At 45.6% G+C, this 23,045-nt stretch overlaps 1 protein-coding gene across 1 annotated transcript in view; it reads right to left on the minus strand.

Moving 5' to 3' along the window:
* Positions 1–8,723: 8,723 nt before the first annotated feature.
* LOC124803440 overlaps positions 8,724–23,045 on the minus strand; it is a 1,230,576-nt gene continuing 1,216,254 nt past the window's right edge. Inside the window, exon 6 of the mRNA XM_047264625.1 lies at positions 8,724–10,844. Coding sequence (XP_047120581.1) covers positions 10,709–10,844 — 136 coding nt within the window. The 3' untranslated portion in view covers positions 8,724–10,708. The remainder of the gene's footprint in view (positions 10,845–23,045) is intronic.

The raw sequence follows: 23,045 nt of genomic DNA on the forward strand, positions 1-23,045 counted from the left end.
CTAGACTAATTTGGGACAGCTCCAGCGAATTGGCACTTAGATTTCCGCTTTAAAAATCATTCTGTCTTTAACTGAGAAACAAACAGAGGCTTTTCGTCGATAATGGTCGTCGCATGAAAGACGTGATGATCAAAATTTGTTACGCCTGATTCCAACCACACATTGCAAAAATAATATTGCAAATATCTGCCGAAGCAGACGCTGTGCCATTTTGTTATGTCGCGAGGTATCCTGGTCGAAGAGCTCCATCAGCAGTAAGTTATTGTGTGCTGAACTACGAGAAAGAAGCAGTACGAAATGATGCAGTGGTTGTGCGAGAACTAAACAACATATACCCTGAGAGATGGTTAGCACTCCTTGGTCCCAGGAATGGCTCGCACGGTCGCCCGTTTTAACACCAGCAGATTTAGTTTTGTGGGTTTATAATAATTGTGTTTGCATCACCGAACACGTACGTCGGATGACTTCTGACAGCGCATCGAGGAAGGTTTTGGCTCTGTGACACCAGCAACTTTATGTACAGCATGTTGCATTCACCACTAAAACTTTCAACATTTCCAGCTATCCAGCCAAAATTAATAGAAATTTGATTTAAACTGATTTGTAGACAGTCAGTTTAAATACATCAGTTATATGATAGAAAAATAAAATTCTCTGTTCCAAAAATTATAGATCTTTGCTTTAACTCTCTGGAAAATAGCTAAATACACTATGTTCATGACTCCGCAAAAGAGTAACGTTTGATACTAGTATTCCTTATGATTTCGTAAGTTACAAACAAGAGCACATTATCTGAAACTCGCTGTATGTGTACTTTTACACATATTGGTGCATACTTTGTTAACATAGTACACAGAGTGACTCAGTTGCTCCTATCACTGGGTTTTCTGCAGTCTCTAACGTCTTTAAATACCACGCGCAATATTTTCGTATTCTCTCGCAGACTAAATGGGAACTATGAGTCCTACAGATGAAATGGCCATGATCTCCCAGTAGGAAATTTATTGTAGCTGAGCTTTGCATCGAGATACTTTACTGCTAGAGGCCACGGTTTTCTTCAAGGAAAATGTCTCTGAAGGTCACTTTTGTACGTTTTTCTTGAATAATTCGAAAACTAAAGCCTCCAGTGAACATGAATTGCTGTACAAAATTTAACTACATTCAATTTCCTACAAAGAGGTTCTCTTCATTTTTTCTGCAGGACTACGTCTTTGTGCTTAGTGAGCGAGAGAATATGAAAATGTTGTGTGTGGTATTCGAAGGTGTTGGTGATTGCATAAAATTCAGCAACAGGCGTAGATGAATCACACCCTGTGTAGCTGCAGCATTCGTCATGATAGCAACTTAGATGTACATTTCAACACGGAGCTGGTGGCTTGCAACGTGAAAGCAAGCTGCAAGACATAGTTGACAAAATGACTACACACTTGTAATTAAACATAACTTGACATATATCTTGTAATAAATGAAGATAAAAATTGTCTGAATTCTGACTGCTGTATGTCGTCACATTATGTAATCCACATCCACGGTTTCCAGGTACCATTACAATGGATAAAATAATGATAGTAATAGTACATTAAGCAAAGACTTTAACTACGTTGTGGGATCGGGTACTAACGTGATAAATATTGATACACTGTGTAATTTCGAGAGTAAATTTGGAATTGGATGTATATATTTAAGAAATTAGAGAGGATAAAATTTTATAAAATAGTAGCCGTTCCAGTGCAGTTGTATGTATCCGCATTGTGGGTGAAAAAACAAAAGCAAATAAGCCACACTGAAGATCAAGTTTTGTAATAATGTAAGAAAGTGAAAGTAACCATAAAATGAATAATGGTCAGAATTCAGGATGGTGGTAATAGCACGAACATCTGCAACCTATGAAAAATATAAACTATGAAAGAAAGGTGGAGAAGAAATAACCGACCAAGAAAGAATTAAGTATTCCATCAAACTGTTAGTAATTTCTTGACATTCTTATCACACAAGCTTAAGAGAATGTAGGTGTTGCCAAGAAATACAAGATAAATTAAAACAGTCGTTCTAACGGAATACAATGGATCGGTAAGGCCAAGACACGCAAAATAATAGTTTTGAATAAACACCGACAACGAATGCTGTTGGGCACACAAGTCCACGAACGACATCAGTGGTTTGGAACACTGGTAATCAAAGTCGGGATCGTCATCTGCGTGTGCGCGGAAGTCGTTGGTCGCGAATACACTTGGCTGCCTGGGCGATGAGAATTGGCTTGAGTCACCAGCGTTAACACACATTCCACAAAGGGTAATAAACACGTTAATATGAATAACAAGTGGAAAATAAAATGATAGTAACGATGACGATAACAGTTACTCGAACCGATTAGCTGGAGAAGAAAGGGATGCTCGTCAAATCCTTAAATTTGAGAACAGTATAACTTCAGTTGCTGAAAGACCACGTGCGCACCATGCAAGCCGAACTGTGAGCTCAGGGAAGATGAAATCCAAAGCGATGGAAAATTTCCGAGTGCCCACGAATGAAAGTCGAATGAGTTTAAACACTGGTCATGACACAGCGTTTGATATTATGTATGATGAAATCCATTTCATAAGGTATAAGAGATGCCAACAGTCTTGCCACACTGCTAACACGGGTTCCCTACAGATCACCAAAGATAAGCGCAATCGTGCTTGGCTAGGAATGGGTCACCGTCTATGTCTACCGAATGTTGTTGGCAAACGTAATACACACAACCCTTGTGAGGCCAACTTGACTGGGAAGTAGCGGCTCCGGTCACGAAAACTGACAAAGGTAGGGAGAGCAGTGCGCTGACTACGTGCCCCTCCATATCTGCTTCCGGTGACGCCAACGGACTAAGGATGACACGGCGGCCGGTCGGATCGTTGGGCTTAAAGGCTTTTTCGGACCGTGTTAGTTTTTGGAGAGATTGGCCTACTGGTTTGAGGGAGCAGCATGTGGCTGCAGCTCACTGAACAAGAATATGATGACATGCTTACGAAGTCTGGTGAATAGGCACAAGTGTTTGGTCTACTACAATCAGCAGACAACATACGAGAAAGTTGAAGAAGTAATGACATAGCTCATTTTCACCAATGGTTATAATGTGTTTTGAGATGAGGCAAATACAGGGTGTAACAAAAAGGTACGGCCAAACTTTTTGGAAACATTCCTCACACATAAATAAAGGAAAGATGTTATGTGGACATGTGTCCGGAAACGCTTAATTTCCATGTTAGAGCTCATTTTAGTTTCGTCAGTATGTTCTTCCACCTACGCTCAGTGCAGCACGTTATCATGATTTCATACGGGATATTCTACGTGTGCTGCTAGAACATGTGCCTTTACAAGTACGACACAACATGTGGTTCATGCACGATGGAGCTCCTGCACATTTCAGTCGAAATGTTCGTACGCTTCTCAACAACAGATTCGGTGACCGATGGATTGGTAGAGGCGGACCCATTCCATGGTCTCCACGCTCTCCTGACCTCTACCCTCTTGACTTTCATTTATGGGGGCATTTGAAGCTCTTGTCTACGCAACCCCGGTACCAAATGTAGAGACTCTTCGTGCTCGTATTGTGGACGGCTGTAATACAATACGCCATTCTCCAGGGCTGTATCAGTGCATCAGGGATTCCATGCGATGGAGGGTGGATGCATGTATCCTCGCTAACGGAGGACATTTTGAACATTTCCTGTAACAAAGTGTTTGAAGTCACGCTGGTACGTTCTGTTGCTGGGTGTTTCCATTCCATGATTAATGTGATTTGAAGAGAAGTAATAAAATGAGCTCTAACATGGAAAGTAAGCGTTTCCGGACACATGTCCACATAACACATTTTCTTTCTTTGTGAGTGAGGAATGTTTCCTGAAAGTTTGGCCGTACCTTTTTGTAACACCCTGTATAGCTTTAGGACGCAAGACGGATAGAATTAAGTCTTCCAGGGGTATCCAGTGCCACAGACAATGAACATTATCTTGAATATCTTCTTCATTCATTTCAAAAATCCTCGTCGTCAACGAAAATTAAGTGTATACATAAAGGCAGTTACCTGAGTTTCAGGCTATACATATTGTAGGTTTCATTTAGTATACAAGAGCCCTTTGGAACCACAATATAGTCCCTAGACAGACCGCTGGCATTCATATCTAAAATTGTCTGCGGCCTGAGAATACTATGCCATCTATAGTGAGCGTAATTGGAAGCATAGATGTGTGGTTTTAGTAACGCATAAGTGCCCTTGGTAGCGGCCTGTCAAGGATGTTGACAGAAACCACTTAATGTATTTCTTTATTTGTAACGTCGTTTCGGCCACCGCCCTCATCAATTCAGTGTCGGTATCAATAAAATCTATGCCTACGTTCCGCTGAGACATAGGTTTTAATGAAACTGACTCTAAACGATGGTCTGATTAAAAAGGGTGTAAGAAAGGGATGTAGTCTTTCGTCACTACGGTTCGCTTATACAACGAAGAAGCAATGACGGAACTGAAAGGGATCAAATTTAAGGAGAAAGGATAGTAATTGTACAATTCGCTGATGACACTGCTATTCTCACCCAGAAGTGAAGAAGAATTACAGGACGTGTTGAATGAAATGCATAGTCCAGCGAGTTGACAATATGGGTTGAGAACAAACAAAGAAAGACGAAAGTGTTGAGGAGTAGCAGAAATGAAATCATCGATAAATTGAACATCAAAATTGTAAAGTAGACTGAGATAAGTAATTCTGCTACCTCGGAAGCAAAATAACACATGACATGCTAAAGTAGGTGGGGCCTAAAAGCAGATGAACAAATGATAAGAGAGCACTCCTGGCAAAAAGGCTGCTAGTATGAAACACCGCCCTTAAGTTGAGAAAAAAATTTCTGAGAACGTACGTCTGGAGCAGAGCATTGTATGGTAGTGAATCATGGACTGTGGCAAAACTGGATGGGAAGAAATTAGAAGCGTTTAATATATGATGCTCCGGAAGAATGTTGAAAATGAGGTGGAGTAATAAGATGAGGAACAAGGAATTTCTCCACGGAACGTATTTAACGTGTCGTTCATTTTTTTCTCCGGTACGTGTTCCGCAGTATTTCATTCTAAGAGTGTGGACACAAAAGTCGCCAATGTTCCAATGTATTTGATTCCAGAGAGCAACTCTGTCGCTGCGGACTTTTGGACGGCGGTGTGGGTAGCACGACTGTGATTCCCCCTAAACGAAGCTGCCTGCCGTCTACCGCACAGTGACAACACGAGTTCTCTTCCACCACTAGTTGGAAACCTGCGGCGACCATCGGCGCCGTCCTCACCGCTGGATATGTTTGTTTTGAGGGCTCAGTACCGTCAACGGCGGCTTCTTGCTTCGGGTGATCCAGTGAACCAATGGCCGCATGCCCCGGGGTCGTGAACCGAGGCGTACCTGGCTGCATGCGCAGAAGTGCTGTGTGATTTGTTTGTTACCCAGAAAGGCTCTGGTCGTGACTGAGGACACCGTAGGTGTGGCTGGTTAAACGCAAGATGTCTGTCTTACGTTTACAGGTGCAGTGGCTCCAGCCGTATCGGATGTTATATATAATTGGAGCTCAGTTTGAGGATAGGCAGCTATAAATTTTATTTTCTATCTAGATTGTTGCTTGTGTAAAGCATGTTTGAAATTGTTTCACCTTACTGAGATTAAAGGCCATTCATGTCAAAGCAGTATTTTTCCATGCATGGATACTTGAGGATTTATGATTTTGTTTACTGAACTTGTTTTACCATGGTATCTTTCACGAATTATTGTCGTTGCATTTTGTAATTGTTGAGGTAGTTCATGAAGTATACCCAAGTCCCTTTTTTTTAAGTACTATACCCTACTGGCCATTAAAATTGCTACACCACGAAGATGACGAGCTACAGACGCGACATTTAACCGACAGGAAGAAGATGCTGTGATATGCAAATGATTAGCTTTTCAGAGCATTCACACAAGGTTGGCGCCGGTGGCGACACCTACAACGTGCTGACATGAGGAAAGTTTCCAACCGATTTCTCATACACAAACAGCAGTTGACCGGCGTTGCCTGGTGAAACGTTGTTGTGATGCCTCGTGTAAGGAGGACAAATGCGTACCATCACGTTTCCGACTTTTATCAAAGTCGGATTGTAGCCTATCGCGATTGTGGTTTGTCGTATCGCGACATTGCTGCTCGCGTTGGTCGAAATCCAATGACTGTTAGCAGAATATGGAATCGGAGGGTTCAGGAGGGTAATACGGAACGCCGTGCTAGATCCCAACGGCCTCATATCACTAGCAGTCGAAATGACAGGCATCTTATCCGCATGGCTGTAACGGATCGTGCAGCCACGTTGCGATTCCTGAGTCAACAGATGGGGACGTTTGCAAGACAACAACCATCTGCACGAACAGTACGACGACGTTTGCAGCAGCACGGACCATCAGCTCGGAGACCGTGGCTGCGGCTACCCTTGACGCTGCATCACGGACAGGAGCGCCCGCGATGGTGTACTCAACGACGAACCTGGGTGCACGAATGGCAAAACGTCATTTTTTCGGATGAATCCAGATTCTGTTTACAACATCATGATGGTCGCATCCGTGTTTGGCGACATCGAGGTGAACGCACATTGGATGCGTGTATTCGTCATAGCCATACTGGCGTATCACCCGGCATGATGGTACGGGGTGCCATTGGTTACACGTCTCGGTCACCTCTTGTTCGCATTTACGGCACTTTGAACAGTGGACGTTACATTTCAGATGTGTTACGACCCATGGCTCTACCCTGCAATCGATCCCTGCGAAACCCTACATTTCAGCAGGATAATGCACGACCGCATGTTGCAGGTCCTGTACGGGCCTTTCTGGATACAGTAAATGTTCGAGTGCTGTCCTGGCCAGCACATTCTCCAAATCTCTCACCAATTGAAAACGTCTGGTCAATGGTGGCCGAGCAACTGGCTCGACACAATACGCCAGTCAACACTCTTGATAAACTGTGGTATCGTGTTCAAGCTGCATGGGCAGCTGTACCTGTGCACGCCATCCAAGCTCTGTTTGACTAAATGCCTTTGACTCAATGGCTAGGCGTATCAAGGCCGTTTTTACGGCCAGAGGTGGTGGCTTCTGGGTACTGATTTCTAAGGATCTATGCACCCAAATTGCGTGAAAATGTAATCACATGTCAGTTCTAGTGTAATATATTTGTCCAATGAATACCCGTTTATCATCTGCATTTCTTCTTGGTGCAGCAATTTTAATGACCAGTAGTGTATTTTTTAGCTGAATGATGGCTCGAAAATTGTTTTCTCTTAATCGGAGTTTTGGTAAACAAAGCTGTAATGTGTTTTGAAGAAAACTCACATAATCCATAATACTAAAGAAGGTAATGTTCGGAGACGAAGAAATGAATTAAAATTTGTATCGTGGCCAGGACTCGAACCCAGGTCTCCTTGTAGACTGGACTGAAATGCTGATCATTACACCACCGCAGCACTATGGTCTATATTTCTGCACGAAATATGCAAGTCCAGGCAGAAATGCTGACCATTACACGACTGCAGCACTACACCATGATTGCTGTATAAACTACCCAACTAAAATGCCCTCCCCAACACAAACTTCAATTCATATCTTCAGCTTATTTTCCACCTAAATTGTCACTATTTCAAGGGCTCTCCGGCATTGGAATAGCACTCCAGCGTTAGAAAGTAATGGGGAAGTCCTGTACCACAGGTGATCGTATGGATCGCATAATGAGAGAAGGAAAGTTGCTACTCACCACATAGGGGAGATGCTGAGTCGCGATAGGCACAACAAAAAGATTCACACAATTATGGTTTTCGGTCATTGAGGCCTTTGTCAGCAGTAGACACACATACGCACACACACACACACACACACACACACACACACACACACACACACGCGCACACACACACACACACACTCACTCAAACGCAACTTGCACACACGTCTGCAGTCTCAGTGGGCTGTTGTGCCTATCGCGACCATCATCTCCGCTGTATGGTGAGTAGCAACTTTCCTTCTCTAGTATTGTTACATTCCATCCTGGATATTAAATTTTCCCCGAGACGTTTAAGTCTCACCTTCATCTACGATGAAAATACGTCAGCGTTTCGAGTCCCGGTAATGGCAGAAATTTTAATTCATTTCTTCAGCTTCCGGCATTATCGTAGATAAAGATGAGACTTAAATGTCGCGGGGAAAACTTAATTTTAAGATCTATACGATGGCCTGTGATAAAGGACTTCCCCATTCCGTCCAACGCTGGGGTGCTATTCCAATGCTGGAGAATCTCGGCAATAGTGACGATTTAGGGGGAGAATAAGCTAAAGATATGAATTGAAGTTTGTGTTGGGGAGGGCATTTTAGTTGGGTAGTTTATGCAGCAATCATGTTGTAGTGCTGCAGTCGTGTAATGGTCAGCATTTCTGCCTTAAACCAAGAAGACAACGATTCGAGTCCTGGCTGGAGCATAAATTTTAATTAATTTCTTCAGCTTCCAGCATTATCGTAAATAAAAGTGAGACTTCAGTATCTCAGGGAAAATTTAATTACAACGAATGTGTTTTAAAGTATTGCCAAAAAGAGTACACACACTAAAAGGCTGTTGTAAGCTGCAACATGAGGAAGTTATCGAGCTAGAGTAAGAGAGATAAAACATGTTTTACATAATGCTGTAATATATTTTGTGTTTTACAGTTCACTGATTACAACAAACAGTACAAATTTAAAATAATGTAATTGCTTAAACTGAAACTTCTTACAGACGATAAAAATGTTTTGGTATTTTTTAAATGTCCATTTATTTTGATTTCATATCTCGTTCGGATTTTATCTATATATAAACCAAGCCTATAAATATGTAGAAAAACTCGTAAATTTTTGTTTTTACAAATATAAAAAGAAGTATGAGATCCAAGATGATAATAGATCTCTTTCCTACAGCAGTCTACATGGTATTAATCTCCATACATGTTTCGTAGCAATACCAGGCCTAACTGGTTCTACCCCTCACCTTAAAGGTGAGTAGCATTAAAAATAAATCTGCACGAGCTGAGAGTTTGAAGAATCTTATGCAACTGGATCTATGCAAATATTTTTGAGGTAGTTTTCCATTACTGGCACTGGCCACTTTTGTTCTGTATTATGTTTGTATTACTGTGTTATTCTTTACATTTTCGTTATGAAATTTTCTCTTTCTCTGTAAATAGTGATACGTTAATAATTGTAAGCTTAATTGTTAAGTATCATTGATTTTTTTGTTATAACTTACCATGTGTTGAATTGACTTGTTAATCTGTCCTCTATAAATGCATAGTGATATACAAAACTGTGCTTTGTACACGGGTTAATTACGTACATGGTAATATAAAGTGTTAATACATCTATGATTATTGCAATAATGGCACCATATTTTCACACAGCAGCAATTTTTTTTTCCTCGATCGGTTTTTGGTAGTGATATAATTTAGGTAAGATCTTTGCAAGTGCCGAATAACGTATGGTTTACAGCACCTTTGTGAAACTGTGTTAGACTAGCGGTTACGGTAAGCTGCTTTACTATTTCAACAAACGAAAAAGTATGCTTTCCTAAAAGCTACAAATCTAGAGAACTGAGGTATTTAAATAAATGGCTGTATCACCTACAACTTGAAGCCTAAAAACCATATAAAAGACTAGTAAGTATTACAGAGAAGCCGTGTGGGTTGCTATTTCACACAGCTTACTTCTTCCACTACACACACATTCACAAGCACACTTACACTCGCAGAAACTAAGAATTAAGTACTATATCACAATGTGTCTTGTTCATGGAACAGCGTTACGTTCCTCCTAAAAAAAAATGCACTTTCGGAAAAGTTTCGCTCACATAAGCACTTTACGTTGAGCTTTTCCACTCGCACAATTTGCATTCTACGTTCTAAGTCACACACTAAGACAATGCTAGAGTACTAAGCGTTTCGTGAATGTAACAAATGACTATAACTGAGCTCCAGGAAATTGTGAGCTGGAGTCTTTGAACTATTAGTCAAAGCACTTCTCTGATGGGCTATATATAACCGAGAATAATTACGCAAAACATAGAATATTTTTAGCTCGTTGGTCTCTGGTACAGCAAGTAGAAATGGACGTTGGATTATGAAGCCATCTGTTTAAAAAAGAGTGATATTGAATTGTCATTGGTGGGAAATAATTGTAATTCTTTGTTAAGGAAGAGACTGAATTACTTCCGGAAGGCATTTTGATGTTCCTTGTGTGCTGTTGTTACTAAAACAGCGCTCGATAACGCAGACTCTGAGACAGATACTATTCTAGGAGAAACAGTACGTCGTCACTTGAGCACCTCATTTCTACTGGCTATTTAAGAAATTTGTAGATCAGTAAAATACATGTCGATGGTCTCTGTAAACTGTTTAAAAATTTTATGCTCGTCTCTGACTTGGAAATGGGCGTTTGCTCTGTGACGTTGCCCACTTATTACACCGCGTATCTCGGTGGTAGGTGCCGTCATCTTGCAGTAGACAGGCGGGAAGGTGAGGCAGATGCGCAGCTAGGTAGCTTCTCGTGTCCATGAGAGCACCGGGCAGAGCCGCACGCGCACGGCGGCGTCTCCGGCTCGGGCAGTGGTTGGTCCCACGGCGGCGGACCTCTTCGGCGGAGGCGTCAGCCGGCGACGGCGGCCCCTAGTGGTTGTACAGCCGGTGGTGCATCGCGTTCCAGGCGCTCAGGCGCTCCCTCTTGCGCGGACACCGCCCCGCCTTGCGCAGGTACTGGCCGTACTCACAGCCGGGCAGCGCGCACTCCCCACTCTGGATACAACTGCAAGCACACATTAGATTAGATTAGATTAATACTTGTTCCATAGATCATGAATACGACACTTCCTAATGATGTGGAACGTGTCAAGTTAATAAAAGATGTCTGTACAAGATATTACATTACACAAAATATTGCATGACACTAATGTTTAAATCCCCCCCCCCTTAATTTATATCTAAAAATTCAGCCAATGAGTAGAAGGAGTTGTCCTCTAGAAATTCTTTTAATTTGTTTTTAAATGTTAGTTGGCTATCTGTCAGGCTTTTGATCCTGTTTGGTAGGTGACCAAAGACTTTTGTGGCAGCATAATTTACCCCTTTCTGTGCCAAAGTCAGATTTAATCCTGCATAGTGAAGATCATCCTTTCTCCTGGTGTTATAGCTATGCACACTGCTATTACTTTTGAACTGGGTTGGATTATTAACAACAAATTTCATAAGTGAAAATATATATACTGTGAGGTTATTGTGAGGATCCCTAGATTCTTAAATAGATGTCTGCAGGATGACCGTGGGTGGGCTCCAGCAATTATTCTGATTACACGTTTTTGAGCAATGAATACTTTTCTACTCAACGATGAATTACCCCAGAATATGATGCCATACGAAAGCAGTGAATGAAAGTAGGCATAGTAAGCTAATTTACTGAGATTCTTATCACCAAAATTTGCGATAACCCTAATAGCACACGTAGCTGAACTCAGACGTTTCAGCAGACCATCAGTGTGTTGCTACCAGTTTAAACTCTCATGAATGGACACACCTAAAAATTTTGAAAATTCTACCTTAGCTACAGACTTCTGTTCAAAGTCTATATCTATTACTGGAGTTGTGCCATTTACTGTACGGAACTGTATATACTGTGTTTTATCAAAATTTAAAGATATTCCGTTTGCTGAGAACCACTTAACAATTTTGTGAAAAATATCATTTACAATTACATCACTCACTTCTTGGTTTTTGGATGTTATTACTATACTTGTATCATCAGCAAAAAGAACTAACTTTGCATCTTCATCAATGTGGAATGGTAAGTCATCAATGTATATCAAGAACAGTAAAGGACCGCAACAGCCAGTCAACACACACCAAGTCATTCGAGTCTGTACATCGTACAGTGATGGACACATTTTATTTTGCCCACACACACACACACACACACACACACACACACACACACATACACACACAATAAGCACGAAAGACAACTACCAACGTGACTATAAGACACCTCTCCAACTGGAATCAAAATCCATGCAACCAATGTTACCGCTCCAAAAATCTTACTAAACTGCAATCAATTACACAAGAATCTCGCTTGTCTGGGCTCGGTGGGACTTGATGCACACACATCAGAAAAACTTTTGCGTCACCCCAGTTCCCAGATCTCCTAAAGATAGACGTTGACTGTGGATATTGCTACACATACAGTCCCTTTGACTGTTCAAAGATGTCACTAAACCCACTCAAAGAAGTAAACAACCATGCATTAGCAGTGCCTATTAGACGGAGGGTATCCGACAGCCTCGTGTTGACCGAGCGAGGTGGCGCAGTGGTTAGACGCTGCACTCGCATTCGGGAGGACGACGGTTCAATCCCGCGTCCGGCCATCCTGATTTAGGTTTTCCGTGATTTCCCTAAATCGCTCCAGGCAAATTCCGGGATAGTACCTTTCAAAGGGCACGGCCGACTTCCTTCCCCGTCCTTCCCTAATCCGATGAGACCGATGACGTCGCTGACTCGTCTCCTTCCCCAAACAACCCAACCCAACCCAGCCTCGTGTTGTCTGTAGTTAAACCATGCCTAGACGGTCAATACAGTGGTTCGATCGAGTCCGCATTGTTACTTTGTGCCAGGAAGGGCTCTCAACAAAGGAAGTATCCAGACGTCTCGGAGTGATAAATTGTTCAAATGGCTCTGAGCACTATGGGGCCTAACATCTGTCATCAGTCCCCTAGAACTTAGAACTACATAAACCTAACTGACTTAAGGACATCACACACATCCATGCCCGAGGCAGGATTCAAACCTGCGACAGTAGCAGCAGCGCGATTACGGACTGATGCGCCAGGAACCGCTCGGCCACATCGGCTTGCTGTCTCGGAGTGAACAAATGCGATGTTGTCGGATATGAAAGAGAGACAGAGAGACAGGAACTGTCGATGACATGCCTCGCTCAGGCCTCCCAAGTGCTACTACTGTAGTGGATGACCACTACCTACGGATTATGGTTCGGAGGAAACCTGACAGCAAAGCCACCATGTTGAATAATGATTTTCGTGCAGCCACATGACATCGGGTTACGACACAAACTGTGCGCAATGGGCTGCACGATGCGCAACTTCACTCCCGACGTCCCTGGCGAGGTCCATCCTTGCAACCAGAACAAGCAGCGCGGTACAGATGGGCCCAACAACATGCCGAACTGACCGCTCAGGGTGGGCATCATGTTCTCTTCACCGATGAGTGTCGCAATCGCCGGAGACGTGTTTGGAGGCACCCCGGTCTGGCTGAACGCCTTACACACATTGTCCAGCGAGTGCAGCAAGGTGGAGGTTCCCTGCTGTTTTGGGGTGGCATTATGTGGGGCTGACGTACGCCGCTGGTGGTCACGGAAGGCGCCGTAACGGCTGTACGATACGTGAATGCCATCCTTCGACTAATAGTACAACCATATTGGCAGCATATTGGCGAGGCATTCGTCTTCATGGACGATAGTTCGTGCCGCCATCGTGCACATCTTGTGAATGACTTCCTTCAGGATAACGCCATCGCTCGAACAGAGTGGCCAGCATGTTCTCCAGACATGAACCCTATCGAACATGCCTGGGACAGATTGAAAAGGGCTGTTTATAGACGACGCGACCCACGAACCACTCTGAGGGATCTACGCAGAATCGTCGTTGAGGAGAGGGACAATCTGGACCAACAGTGCCTTGATGAACTTGTGGATAGTATGCCACGACGAATACGGGCATGCATCATTGCAAGAGGACGTGCTATTGGGTATTAGAGGTACCGGTGTGCACCAAATCTGGACCACTACCTCTGAAGGCCTCGCTGTATGGTGGTACAACATGCAATGTGTGGTTTTCATGAGCAATAAAAAGGGTGGATATAATGTTTATGATGATCTCTAGTCCAATTTTCTGTACAGGTTCCGGAACTCTCGGAGCCGAGGTGATGCAAAACTTTTTTTGATGTGTGTAATTTGTGTTACCAAAAATATCTATAATCCAGAAATATTCCACCAGATGCAGCCACTGCATTCCCCTGTAAGGCAGAAACATTTTGTCACCGTATATTTAATATTCTGTATATTCTTTTCGTTTTATATTTAAATCACATCATTGTTTTTATAAAACAGATCTGAAGAGTATATACTTTAGGGATATGGTTTCTGTTCTTTGGGATATGTCCGAAAGAACAGAAACCATATCCATATAAGTATATAGTTCTGACAATACCGGCCATGACCTTCCTCTTCTGTGCCGATGCACACATATTACCCGAACTCTTACGGGACTTGGTTCAAGTGGCTCTGAGCACTATGGGACTTAACTTCTGAGGTTATCAGTCCCCTAGAACGTAGAACTACTTAAACCTAAGTAACCTAAGGACATCACACACATCCATGCCCGAAGCAGGTTCCGAACCTGCGACCGTAGGGTCGCGCGGTTCCAGACTGAAGCGCCTAGAACCGCTCTGCCACAGCGGCCGGCTACGGGACTTGGTAAGAATGTCTTCCTTGAGTAATGAGTGTGTTGCGTAGGGACTCTACGAGTGTAGTGTTTGGACATGTAAGGTGAGAATGTGGGTCTCGCGGGGGGCGTGCGCGACATAGTCCCTGCAGTCGCAGTATCCTCTGTGCTCTCGGTGGCTCAGATGGATAGAGCGTCTGCCATGTAAGCAGGAGATCCAGGGTTCGGGCCGGTCGGGGCACACACTTTCACCTGTCCTCGTTGATATATATCAACGCCCGTCAGCAGCTAAAGGTATTAATATATAATTGTAATTTAGATCTGATGAGGGTCATTATATACCGAAACCCGTAGTCTGATGATATAAAAATTTGTGACCAAGACGTGAAGTAAAGGAAATTTACTTTATTTTCTTATCACTGTTCAATTCGCGACCACGTCGCAGCTTGTGAAGCAGATCGTTGTTTATGATGCACAATCCGATTATCAATCATTTTACTAGCTTATAACGGGTAGTATCACGTTTCAACAATTTATGTAGAACTGCATGTCTGAAGTTAATTAGAACTCAGTACTAACAGAATGCTATCGTGAGTGAAAGTGAAGAATTACATGATCTGCTCAATAGAACGAACAGTCTAATATATACAGAATATGGATTCAGAGTAAATTGAAGTAAAATGAAAGTAATGAGAATTAACAGAGATGACAACAGCGAGAAACTTATCAGGATTCATGGTCACGAAGTAGGTGAAGTGAAGGAATTCTGTTATCTAGCAGCAAAAAAGACAAACGACGGATGGAGTAAGGAGGACATCAAAAGCAGACTAGCACTGAAAAACAGGCCCAAAAGAAGTCTGCTAGTATCAAACATAGGCCTTAATTTCAGAGTGATATTTCTGAGAATGTACGTTTGGTGCACAGCATTGTATGGTAGTGAAACATGGACTGTGGGAAAACCGGAACTGAAGAGAATCGAAGGATTTGAGATGTGGTGTTACAGATGAATTATGGAAATTAGGTGGACTGATTAGGTAAGGAATAAGGAGGTTTTACGCAGAATCGGAGAAGAAAGGAATATCTGGAAAACATTGACAAGGCGAAGGGACAGGATAATAGGACATCTGTTAAGACATCAGGGAAGGACTTTCGTGGTACTAGAGGGAGCTGTAGAAGGCAAAAACTGTAGAGGAAGGCAGAGACTGGAATACATGTAGCAAATAATTGAGGGCGTAGGTTTCAAGTGCTATTCTGAGATGAAGAGGTTCGTACAGGAGAGGAATTCGTGGAGGGTTGCATCATTTCAGTGAGAAGTCTGATGGTTAAAAAAAAAACAGACAGAAAGGGTGATGTGGGCTATGCATTCCTCAGAAGCCGCTATCAGTTAAAGAGAGGCAGAGACTTGTTATGTTCTGGACAGTTACTGCCCTGAGTGAGAGAGCAGAGCGAGAAGCCCTATACTACGAACATTGCAGGTGGGAGGTTGCACTCAGGTGGAACAGGAATCCCCCCTGTGGGTCAGGGTGTTAGAATAGGCCCGAAGTATTCCTGCCTGTCGTCAGAGGCGACTAAAAGGAGTCCCTCCCACTCAAGGGGGTAGTTAGCGCCTGCGTCCGGAGACGGACGGTTCCACGACCTATATTTGCGGTCATTTTGGTTTTTCACTTCTTCTCATTTCTTCCTTCCTTTGGTTGGTTCCTTTCTTTGTTCTTCTCCATCTCACTGTCTTCCTTACTCTTTCCCTTGACTCCTACTCCTTGCCTTCTCTGGTCTCCGCCTCGGCGTTTGAGACAGTCTGTCCTCTCTCTCCCTCTCTCTCTTCTTTTTCCTCTTCTTCCTTCCTCCCTGTGCGCGCCTGAAGGCCGACCCACGCGTTCGCACGCGTAGCCGGTGATGGGGTAACGCGTAATTCCCCACTGGGTGGACAAGTAAGGCACACACGTACCCCCTGGTAAAGGCCAGGCCTAGGTAGGGGTGATTGCCTGAGCTGATACCTTCTGACCATGCCGATTGGTCCCTCCGTCTGTTTCTCGGGAGGTGTGACCTGAGGTGTAAACATTCACCTAAGGCGGGAGTGCCCTCTGAGAGGGTCCCCACAAGGAAGGAGCGCGCCATCGGAGACGCTGGCAATCATGGGGGATTCCTCCGCAATGGATTTCTCTTCTTCTTCTCTCTCGACTTCTGCCCACAAACGGAAACTTGACCAGCCACCAGTGACAAAAGTACTACCGCCTGCCCCACAGTTCCTCTTAGTTTCTCGATCTGAGGACGGAAAGGATTTTTCCTCTGTCAACCCTTTCGTTATCCAGAAGGGCGTAGTTACCATAGCCGGATCTGTCAAGTCTTGTACCAGGTTGCGTAATGGTACCTTGTTACTAGAAACTGAGAGCGCCTTTCAGGCACAAAAACTGCTTCGGGCCACACTCCTGTACACGTTCCCTGTCCGGGTGGAGGCTCACCACACTTTGAATTCGTCTCGTGGTGTGGTATATACTAGATCACTCGACGGATTGACTGACGAGGAGATTCAGTCTTCCCTCGCTGAGCAGGGCGTGACGGCTGTCCATAGGGTCATGAAAAAGGTCAACAATGACCTTGTACCGACCCGGACACTTTTCTTGACCTTTGATAGTGTTCATCTGCCGTCACGCATCAAAGCGGGCTACGAGGTTATTTCTGTTCGCCCCTATGTCCCGACACCTACGCGCTGCTACCAGTGTCAGCGTTTTACTCACACTCGCCAGTCTTGTTCCAATGCGGCTAAATGTGTCACTTGTGGCAGGGATGCCCATGAGGGTGACTGTCCACCTCCGTCTCCTCGTTGTGTGAACTGTCTGGGTGACCATGCAGCGTCCTCCCGCGACTGTCCCATCTACAAGGAAGAACGCCGTATCCAAGAAATTCGGGTCAAAGAGAAAGTGTCCACCTCGGCTGCTCGCAAGCTATTTGCTCGTAGGAAGCCCACGCTGCTCCCAGCGGGGAAATACAGTACTGTCCTCGCCTCTCCTCGGACTACCAAGGAGGTGGCGACGCAGACATGCAATCTGACCTTCAGCACCACGGTCGTCCGTTCGGCCAGTGCTAAGATCGCGCGGTCGACGTCTCCTCTTCCTCCCGTCACCCCTCAGACACAAGCACCTTCATCAGCTTCTGCCAAGACGAAGACCCAGAAGTCAGATGCACGGGCCTTCAAGAAGGAACCGTCCCGTGCAGACTTCCTACGTACCTCGAACTCCCAGCCGTCGACCAGTACTTCCACTAAACGACCTTCCAAGAAGGCTCATAGGAAGCACAGTTCTCCGTCTCCGCCACGGCGCATTTCTTCTCCTGCGCCACCCAACGGTTGCCGCCCCAGGCCGTCATCCGTTTCGCCTGGCCGCACCGCTGGTAGTCGAACATCTGGCCGTTCACCTGCAGAGGAAGCTCCCCCTCCCGGCCATCTTAACAAGATGGCCGATCAACCTGTAGAACCAATGGACGATGACTGTCCGCCTACTGATAGCGGCGGCAGTGCTCGCTCGAAGCCAGGCCCTCAGCGGCCTTCGAGGTGACCCCTTCTTTCATCTTCCTTTTCTTCTCACGATGGCACAGTCCATCACTGGAATATTCGCAGCATTGGCTCCAACCGAGAGGACTTGAAGTTGCTGCTCCGCTTGCACCGTCCGCTCGTCGTAGCCCTCCAGGAAACGAAGCTACGCCCATGCGATCAAATTGCCTTGGCACACTACACCTCTGTGCGTTTTGGCCTACCTCCTGTGGTAGGTATTCCGGCTCATGGAGGGGTTATGTTGCTGGTCCGGGATGATATTTACTACGATCCCATCACATTGCACACCGGCCTGCAGGCAGTTGCCGTCCGAATTACTCTCCCCACTTTTACATTTTACATTTGTACCGTTTACACTCCATCGTCGTCTGCTGTTACCAGGGCAGACATGATGCAAATTATTGCTCAGCTACCTGCACCATTTTTGTTAACTGGAGACTTCAATGCCCACCATCCCCTTTGAGGCTCTCCAGCATCCTGCCCGAGGGGCTCCCTGTTAGCAGACCTTTTCAACCAGCTCAATCTTGTCTGCCTCAATACTGGCGCCCCTACTTTTCTTTCGGACACATCTCACACCTATTCCCATTTAGACCTCTCTATATGTACTACCCAACTTGCACGCCAATTTGAGTGGTATGCACTTTCTGATACATATTCGAGCGACCACTTCCCGTGTGTTATCCATCTCCTGCATCATACCCCCTCTCCGTGCTCAACTAGTTGGAGCATCTCCAAAACAGACTGGGGCTCTTCTCTTCCAGGGCGACCTTTCAGGATCAAACCTTCACAAGCTGCGATAGGTCGCACACCTCACGGAAGTCATTCTCACTGCTGCTGAATATTCCATCCCTCACACTACTTCTTCTCCACGTCGCGTACCGGTCCCCTGGTGGACCGCAGCATGTAGAGACGCTTTACGTGCTCGTCGACGTGCTTTACGCACCTTTCAATGCCACCCTACGGTGGCGAATTGTTTCAGTTATAAACGATTACGTGCACAGTGTCGTCGTATTATTAAAGAAAGCAAGAAAGCCAGCTGGGCTGCTTTCACAAGCACCTTCAACAGTTTTACTCCTTCTTCTGTTGTCTGGGGTAGCCTGCGCCGGCTATCTGGCACTAAGGTCCACTCACCAGTTTCTGGCTTGACGGTCGCGAATGACGTCCTTGTGGCCCCTGAGGATGTCTCCAATGCCTTCGGCCGCTTTTTCGCAGAGGTTTCGAGCTCCGCTCATTACCACCCTGCCTTCCTCCCCCGAAAACAGGCAGAGGAGGCTAGGCCACCTAACTTCCGCTCCTCGAATCGTGAAAGTTATAATGCCCCATTCACCATGCGGGAACTCGAAAATGCACTTGCCCGGTCACGGTCCTCCTCTCCAGGGCCTGATTCTATTCATATTCAGATGCTGAAGAACCTTTCTCCTGCGGGTAAAGGTTTCCATCTTCGTACTTATAATCGCATCTGGATTGAGGGACATGTTCCCGCATGCTGGCGCGAGTCTATTGTTGTACCGATTCCTAAGCCGGGGAAGGACAAGCACTTGCCTTCCAGTTATCGACCCATCTCGCTTACCAGCTGTGTCTGTAAGGTGATGGAGCGAATGGTTAACTCTCGTTTGGTTTGGCTGCTCGAATCTCGACGCCTACTTACCAATGTACAATGTGGATTTCGTAGGCGCCACTCTGCTGTTGACCATTTGGTTACCTTGTCGACCTTCATTATGAATAACTTCTTGCGGAAGCGCCCGACCGCGGCTGTGTTCTTTGATTTGGAGAAGGCTTACGACACCTGTTGGAGGGCGGGCATTCTCCGCACCATGCATACATGGGGCCTTCGCGGTCGCCTCCCTCTTTTTATTCGTTCCTTTTTAATGGATCGACAGTTCAGGGTACGTGTGGGTTCTGTCCTGTCAGACACCTTTCGCCAGGAGAATGGGGTGCCACAGGGCTCAGTTTTGAGCGTCGCTCTCTTCGCCATATCGATCAATCCAATAACGGATTGCCTCCCAGCTGATGTATCAGGCTCCCTTTTCGTGGACGATTTTACCATCTATTGCAGCGCGCGGCGTACATGTTTCCTGGAGCGCTGTCTTCAGCGTTCTCTTGACCGTCTTTACTCCTGGAGTGTCGCCAATGGCTTCCGTTTTTCTGCCGAGAAGACGGTCTGTATTAACTTCTGGCGCTACAAAGAGTTTCTCCCATCGTCCTTACGACTCGGTCCCGTTGCTCTCCCATTCGTGGAGACAACAAAATTTTTAGGTCTTACATTTGACAGGAAACTTAGCTGGTCTCCACATGTGTCATATTTGGCTGCCCGTTGTACCCGTTCTCTAAGTGTCCTCCGTGTTCTCAGTGGTACGTCGTGGGGAGCGGATCGAACCGTCCTACTTCGCCTATATCGGTCGATCGTCCGCTCCAAGCTGGATTATGGGAGCTTCGTATACGCCTCTGCACGGCCGTCCATCTTAGGCCGCCTCAACTCCATACAACATTGGGGTTTACGTCTTGCGATCGGAGCGTTTTGCAGTAGTCCCGTCGAGAGTCTTCATGCTGAAGCCGGTGAATTGCCACTCACCTACCGGCGCGATATACTGCTTTGTCGGTATGCCTGTCGGCTATTGTCAATGCCCGACCACCCGTCTTATCGTTCCTTTTTTGACGACTCTCTCGACCGTCAATACGGGTTGTATGTGTCTGCCCTGCTACCCCCTGGAGTTCGCTTTCGTCGCCTCCTTCAACACCTTGATTTTTCACTCCCTGCAACCTTTAGAGTGGGCGAGAGCCACACGCCACCTTGGCTCCAGGCGCAGGTTCGCGTTCACCTTGACCTCAGTTCGCTCCCAAAGGAGGTTACCCCCCGTTCGGTATACCACTCCCGTTTTGTCGAACTTCGTTCGAAGTTCATTAATATGACCTTCATTTATACAGATGGCTCTAAGACAAATGACGGGGTCGGGTGTTCTTTTATTGTCGGGGCACAAAGTTTCAAATACCGGCTCCATGGCCATTGTTCGGTCTTCACAGCTGAGCTCTTTGCCCTCTAGAAGGCTGTTCTTTACATCTGCCGCCACCAACATTCTGCTTATGTCATCTGCTCCGATTCCCTGAGCGCCATCCAGAGCCTCAGTGATCCGTATCCTGTTCACCCTTTCGTGCACCGGATCCAACGCTCTCTTCAGCAGCTGGTGGACGATGGTTCTCCGGTTAGCTTTATGTGGGTTCCTGGCCATGTCGGTATCTCTGGGAACGAAGCTGCAGATGCCGCGGCCAAGGCTGCGGTCCTCCAGCCTCGGACAGCTTCTTGTTGTGTCCCTTCGTCCGATTTTAGCAGGGTGATTTGTCGGCGCATTTTATCACTGTGGCATGCCGATTGGGCTGCACTTCGGATAACAAGCTTCGGGCCTTGAAACCTTTTCCTGCGGCTTGGACGTCCTCCTCACTCCCTTCTCGGCGGGAGGAGGTCGTTTTGGCCCGGTTACGAATTGGACACTGCCGGTTCAGCCATCGCCATCTGCTGACGGCTGCGCCGGCGCCGTTCTGCCGATGTGGGCAATTGCTGACGGTCCGCCACATATTAACGTCCTGTCCGGATTTTAATACACTGCGTCTTGATCTTGGCCTGCCATGTACTCTAGATGCCATTTTAGCGGATGACCCAGGAGCAGCTGATCGCGTTCTTCGTTTTATCAACTTGACAAACCTGTCTAAGGACATTTGATTATGCTGTTTTTTTTAATCCTATGCCTGTCAATCTGTCTTTTATCGTGTTTTCCCTTTTAGTTGCTGTTTTAAACTTGTGCCTCGCGGTGCATTCCTAACGTAGTCTGGGCGCTAATGACCATTGAAGTTGTGCGCCCTAATACCACAAAAAAAAGTTACAGGAATGATTTCAGAATAGTGTACCTGGAGAAAGGGCGTCAGGAGTGGGACAAGGCGAAAATACATCAATTTAGTGGGGAGGACTGTGTGGGGTCGCAAACGATGGTCGCAAACTGACCTCCGAGGAATATTTTCATGGGAAGCATCAGCCCATACCTCCGGCCACAAAGCAGAGACACGTATTTGATTGGTGGAGTGCTAAGAATGTACGAGGGGAAACGGAAACCTCCAGAAAATCCTACTATGAGGTTCAGGTGATTAACTGGTACATTCATGACCCACGTAGTTAGAGGTAATGAATTTGGGATTCGTCACCCGAGTGCTAATGTAGACACCGCATGTCCAGGATGGAGTGAGGTAGGGCGTGGTGAGGCACTTCCTTCTGGGGATCGACCTAGAGACTTTGCTTGTGCGAGCCACAGGGGAGAATCTGACGGTTAGATTTTGAGAAGTGTTGCCTGCGACACACACTGATGCGTTTCTTTAAGGGAGAATACTTGAATCGAATTTCTTTTCCTGGACAGTGGGCAGTCAGAAACGTTGATTCGTGTTCTGTCTAGTAATGATGTAATTTAAACCCTAGGAGTTGGTGGACGGCAAGACTGCATCCACTATGTAGAGAGAGTACTGCAGGCAGGTCATGTGCATAATGAACACAGTGCCCAACGCTCCAACAAGCAGATCTTCGGTGCGGTACAACTGCTGTCCATACTTCACTAGGCGATATTCGCCCTCCTGTTTGTCAGAGGGACATACAGTATTGTGAGTTGACTTTCGTTTGCTTGTCCACTGAGTTTTTTCTGAAAAAAAGGATCAGGCTGTAGTGCTTCTGTTGCTCACCGCTGATCAGACTGAGCCAACTTCGTGTCCGTCTAATAACGGGCGGAGAGGAGGGGGCGTGGTCTAAGGAAAGTCAAACATACAGAATGTCTCACCAGTCTCGAATACAACATTGTGTACTTCATATTTATACAATTTTTAGCACTCTACATGTTTTTTTGGGAATAGATTATTTGTGGTATCAAGTTATCAATCATATCTAGTAGCATCCCGATAGAAATGATTGGTTTCATGTAGT

The sequence above is a fragment of the Schistocerca piceifrons genome, chromosome 6 (genome assembly GCF_021461385.2).
Source record: "Schistocerca piceifrons isolate TAMUIC-IGC-003096 chromosome 6, iqSchPice1.1, whole genome shotgun sequence".
Lineage (NCBI taxonomy): Eukaryota > Metazoa > Arthropoda > Insecta > Orthoptera > Acrididae > Schistocerca > Schistocerca piceifrons.